Source organism: Letharia lupina (genome assembly GCF_014066315.1).
Source record: "Letharia lupina isolate WasteWater1 chromosome Unknown contig_14, whole genome shotgun sequence".
In the NCBI taxonomy this organism is placed as follows: Eukaryota; Fungi; Ascomycota; class Lecanoromycetes; order Lecanorales; family Parmeliaceae; genus Letharia; species Letharia lupina.
The window spans coordinates 665185-671235 of NW_023502983.1; the positions used below are offsets into that span (position 1 = coordinate 665185).

At 39.9% G+C, this 6051-nt stretch overlaps 1 protein-coding gene across 1 annotated transcript; it reads right to left on the reverse strand.

Annotated features, from left to right (window-relative positions):
* Positions 1–1235: 1235 nt before the first annotated feature.
* On the reverse strand, positions 1236–4979 carry HO133_002196 (uncharacterized protein; the record flags this gene model as incomplete). Its single annotated transcript, XM_037293123.1, has 10 exons — positions 1236–1581; positions 1676–1925; positions 2054–2160; positions 2208–2988; positions 3051–3140; positions 3273–4374; positions 4432–4649; positions 4712–4734; positions 4784–4799; positions 4856–4979. The coding sequence occupies 10 exons, from the start codon at positions 4977–4979 to the stop codon at positions 1236–1238; spliced, it is 3057 nt and encodes a 1018-aa protein (XP_037150776.1).
* Positions 4980–6051: the final 1072 nt, after the last annotated feature.

Here is a 6051-nt window from a genome sequence, read left to right on the forward strand (position 1 = left end):
TAAGATAAGCTAGAATATATTCTCTATTTACTACTTTAACTTTTTATTAATTAAAGAAATATAGCTAGATTAAATTAATAGCTCTTCGATATTATTATACTATATACTAGCGTTAGCTAATATTTAAAAGTATTTAATAATAAATATTTAAGATCACGTATAATAGACTTAATAGTAAAGAAAAAAGACTCGCGAACTTTTTAATGTAGTTTGCTACTAAGTTCAGATTCTGGATTAGAACGAATAGAAAGACTATTCTTTATCTAGGTCTATGGTGTAGGTATCCGATAAACGCCGAGAGGTAATAAATTGTTTTCTCCGCACTACGCATTATTATTTTAATTACTATTCTACTATATTAATATAATTTAATAAATATAGTCTAGATCTATTATATAGAGTCTAATATATTATTTCTTTTATAAAATTATCTTATATAATTCTCTTTACGATATAAAAAAACCTAATATACTTTATATTCCCCGCGTATCTTAAAAGCATTATCTCTATTTTTATTAATCTCTTATTTAAAATCTCGATTTTAAATATCTTTATAATATATAAAATACGCCTAAATAGCTTTTAAGTTTTATTAATTATAATTATTTTATAATATCTTTAATAATATAAAGATAGAGAGAAGAAGAATTTAATCTTATTCGATAAATATTATTAAAGAATAAATATTATTAATTCTTTAATAATTATAAATAGTAGAAAAGTAAAAGATTTTTATAAGATTTTAAATTTTAATATCGTTATAGAATATTAATAAGAATTGTAAGAACTTTAAATAGAGATATATAAATTAATATTATTTTAAAGTATTTCTTAGATAGTAATAATCTATATAAGATTAAATATAGTATATAAAATAAGAAATAGATTATTTAAAAGATAATTAATAGTTATTCGATATTTAATTATTATTAATTAATACTCTAAAAATAGTAGAATACGCTAAAGAAGATTATTATATTTTTTAAGAAATATCTATCTTTTATTAGTTTTCGTAGCTTTTTTTTATTACTTTAAAGCTTAATTTAATTTATTCTTATTAGAAGTAGATAGAGTAATAATTTAAGGTATATTAGACTATTAATAGTAAAGTTATTTAATAATTAAAATAAGGTAGCTATTAAATGTGGGGGAAGAATCTCGGTTAAATTTGTTGCCTCGGCGTCGGCGTTTATCGGATAACAGCGTTTAGGAGAACCGTCGAGTACTGTAAATGTCTATTTGCCGTCCAGCTGAGCCTCAAACTCATCCTCGTATGCTCCCACAGATTGGTTGCTTCGAACACGCTCCAGCTGCTCATTAACATAATTTGCGACGTGCTGGTTGGCCTCGCTTCTTCGTCTCTCGCGGTCACCGGTATCACCTACAGAACCAACGGCTGATCTATCATGAATATCGCCGTTGACTGAACCGTTCAAACTGTTGCCGATGGATCGCGAGGTGGAAGAACGCCTGATGCGTGGCTTGCTTGATTTACCCCAGATCTCGTCGAAATAGGAGCCAGCGTAGTGGGCGGCTGCTGCTGTAGGAGTCCTAGGAGTCTGAGGTAGGCGACAGTTGATTCTAGAGTAGATCACTCAGCAAGATGGTCATTTCATTGTTAGAAGATAAGGACTTGTTTGACACCCACGCGAACTGGAAGAAGACGGAAGCATACCCAGTATCATGAATCATCTTCGCAATCAGTCCGGTCCAGCCGCATTGATGGCTTGCACCTAATCCTCTGCCGGTATCTGCATCAAAGAATTCGTAGAAACTGAGATAGTCCCTCCACTGCGGATCGAAATCAAGCATGTCATTGCCATCATTGATTGCCCGCCGGCCATCATCTCCACGAGTGAAAAGATGCTGCAGTCGATGCTGGATCTCCTCTGCAATTTGACCTAGATGCATGAACACTCCCGATCCTGAGACGAATTGCGGATTCAGTATTGTAGATCAAGAGGGATTCCAGTCTTAAGACATTGCTTTAGAGTCAAAGCCTCCAAGATGCTTCAACTCGAACTCATGTTCCTGAAGAGGAGAAGATACGTACCTGTCGGGCACTCCACCACTAAAGATTTGCCATAGAACATGTAAAACCGAAGCAGTGATTCTACAAGTAGAAAATTGACAGCCAACCAAATGGGGCCTCTCCAGTTGCTAATTCCGTCAGCCGAATTCGGGTACCAGAACAACGTGCGGCTTGCCTATTTCCACCGAACAGGCCGCTGTCGGAGTCACCTGGCACGTAGCTAACTTGGAAATGCTGTCCGTTGACATCCATCGAATATGGATTTTCCTTATGGTATTTTGAGAGCGACCGAATGCCATGATCTGCAAGGAACTCCGTCTCGTCCAGCATTCGCTTCAGAATCTGGACCAGACGCTCCTTGTTAACCAGTGATAACAGGAGTCTGTCGTCTTTTCCTCTTCTTCTAAGGGAGGCGATGTTACGCTCCGCAATATCATTATGGTTCTCGATGAACCATACCAAACGCCTCTTGAAGGAAGGGAGCTTATTGATTATTTCTGGCTCTAGCGTCAAGACGGCAAACAGAGGTATAAGGCCCACGAGTGATCGAACAGGAAGCTGTTTGGTCCAAGGACCGCCCCAAGAGATGGCGTCATAATAGAAACCATCTGTCTCATTCCACAGGGACGCTTCCTCCCCTCCTGAAGACGATCGGTAGGTCATGGCATCGCTGATCAGGATGAAGTGCTCGAAGAATTTGGACGCAATATCTTCGTATATCCGGCGATGCTTTGCCAGCTCGAGAGCAATGTTCAGCATTGACAGACAGTAGAAAGCCATCCATCCGGTACTGTCCGCTTGCTCAAGGACGCCGCCCGTGGGTAGGGGTTCCGAGCGATTGAACAATCCGATATTATCGAGGCCGAGAAAGCCGCCCTCGAAAACACCCTTGTCGCTGTGGTCCTTTCGATTTACCCACCAAGTAAAATTGAGCAGAAGCTTCTGGAAAACCCTCTCTATGAATTTTGACGTCAGCATTCCTCCATGAAGGCAAAGACATAAATCCCGAAAGCCTTACCAAGAAAGTCCAAATCTGATCGGCCGTACAATTTGCGTTCGATCTTGAATACGCGAAACACTGACCATGCATGGACTGGAGGATTGACATCTGCATTCAGAATTAGCAAACTTTTTGCGATTATTTTAATATGATTCCGCACAGGGGGACAACACGGAGAACAAAGGAATGGGAGCAGGGGAAGACTCCAAAATAAGCAAAGAAACAAGATGGGTTACTTACCTCCAAAATTCCATTCGTAGGCGGGAAGCTGTCCATTCGGATGCATATACCATTCTCTCGTTAAAAGATCTAATTGCTTCTTGGCAAAATCTGGGTCAATCATTGCTAGTGGTATGCAATGGAAAGCCGTATCCCATGCAGCAAAGAAGGGGTATTCCCACGAGTCTGGCATGGACAGGATGTCGTCGATAAAAAGGTGACGCCATTTGCTATTTCTAACTCCTTTTCTGCCAGGTGGCGGCGCTATCTGTCCCTTGTCCCCGTTGGCCCACTGATCCCAGACGAAATGATAATATTGCTTGCACCACAACATGCCTGACAACGCCTGGCGCTGGATGTTGCGTAGATCATCGGTCATGGGCAATGGACTGATTCTCCAGTAGAATTCATCGGCTTCAGTCCGGCGTTTTTCGATAACGTCGTCAAAAATTTCCTCGTCTAGGTAGCCCTCGTATTTTTTTGAGATTCGAAACCGGACTACTGCACATTCGCCGGAAGGTACACCGTCATCTTCGTCGAATGCGTACCAACAACCTAGCTTGGACCCACGACAACGCGGGTTTACCGCTCCTCGTTCACTATTTACTATGTGTCGATGAAAGGCGTCTTTGACGAAAGCTTGAGGGTTCTTTGAGCCATAGAGAGTGTGGAGGTTGGTCTCGTTTTCTGTGAAAAGCATTCGTGGCTGTACATCCCGTCCGCTTTTACCTATTCCCGGCGAGGGCGAGAGCTGACAGAATTGGTGTCCGAGCTTCTCATGCTTCGTTTGCGCTGTCAGTGGAGCTATTTGCTTGATTGAGGGTTTCTTGGGGTTCCTTTCAGGATCCCAGGCCCATGTGTTTCGAAACCAGACATGGGGAATGACGTGGAGCTTTGCTGGATCTGGTCCGCGATTGTACGCAGTCACGCGGAAAAGAAGCTCCTCGTCATCCTCCTTTGCCATCTCGATAAAGCAGTCGAAATATCGGTCATCGTCGAAAACTCCCGTATCTATCAGCTGGTACTCTCTCTCTGTTTTACCGCGTTTTGCGTTTTCGGAGACCAGCTTCTCGTACGGAAATTCACGTTGTGGGTACTTATAGAGGTACTTCATATATGAATGCTGAAACCGGGATGGTCAGTCCAACATGTTTACCCAAAAAGGGGTCAATTTCCATACTGTAGGTGTATTGTCGAGGTGGAAGTGACATTCTTTGATACTTTCACCATGATTGCCTTCCGGATTCGAAAGCCCAAACAACCTCTCCTTTAGGTATCCGTCTTGCTGGTTCCAAAAGCTGAAAGCAACATTCAGAAGCCCGTGAGAATCGGACACGCCAGCAATGCCATCCTCTCCCCAGCGGAATGTTCTGGATCTGGCGTGTTCATGGGGAAAGTCTGCCATCGTAAAGGAAGTCAGCCAGGGCAGCTTTCCCTGAGGCGGCTTCAGAGCGGCTTACGGCTCCATGCATCTCCATTCTCACTGGTGGATAGATCAGTATGAAACTCATATTAATGGTCGTTCTACTTACGAGTAGTCTTCCCTCACTAAAGAGTCAAGACATCAGCGGGCTGGGTATGCTATAACAGCATCTCGCGCGCACCTGTAGCCCATTGCCTCTCAGCCACGTAAGGCCCAAACTTCTTCCAGTATTTTGAACGCTCCCGGTCTTCCCTCAGGCGCTTTTCTTCCTCGCACAGGTACTCGTGCTGGTCGGTTACCACCATTTTCACTGGAGATGTACCCCCCTTCCAAAAGCTGTAGTGAATGATCAGTAGTTTGAGAAGTCACAGAATGATAATGAATAGGTTTTAGGAGTCGTGGTAGAGAATACTGGCTAGGATCAAGAGGCCGAAGAGGATGGGAGATTGGTCGGGGCTTGCGGCACTGACGGTCTGCTCATGACAGCGAAAGACCAGTCCGGAATGTCAATATGAGGGGAAGGCGCATTGGAGCTTATAGGGCTGTTGAGGAACCACGGGGACATTAGCAGTAACTACTACGGTTGTTACTTCGAATTGAATTACAGCATTCACAGGTCAACAGTCTAAACTTATCGATAAAGAATTATGCCGGCGTACCGCCGACGGGCATACTCCTGTTTGCAAAACCATTTGCGGGAGCGCCCGTTTGGCAGCCACCCCACCAAATTTTCGCCGTGACCACCGCCAAATATGCGTAAGAGGTATTTCGTTATATAGGTATCGTAGTAGCTATTTTATCTTTCTAATTTAATTAGAATTAAAGTTATTTAATTAGCGATATAGTATAGATATATAAAAAGATTCTTTCTTTATTCTATTTATAGACTATATTATCGCCGCTATATTATCTAAATAATTATTTAAAAAAAAACTTAATAGTCTTAAGAAGCTTTCTATAAAAAAGAGGCGTATAAATATTTTATTAGTTATTAATAATAAGTAACTTTTATCTTTCTAGAATATAATTATAGAGAAAGAAGTAATAATAGATATTCTTATTACGCTTACTCTTAAAGTATCTAAATTAAAATTTATAATAATATCTTATAAATTAATAATATCGTTATTAAAATTTAATAAATCGAAGTCTTTATTAGAATTCGAATTATATAACTCTTAGCGTCTTAGCGATTATATAATATAGTTATATAATATATCTTAATATATTTATATCTAATCGCTCTTTTCTTTTATAAAACTCTATAATTAATATAATTAAGTATTTTATCTTATATTTTAATAAATTATAAATTTAAACTCTATTTAATAACTATTTTAATTACTTTATAATCTATCTATTATCTACTATAATTAT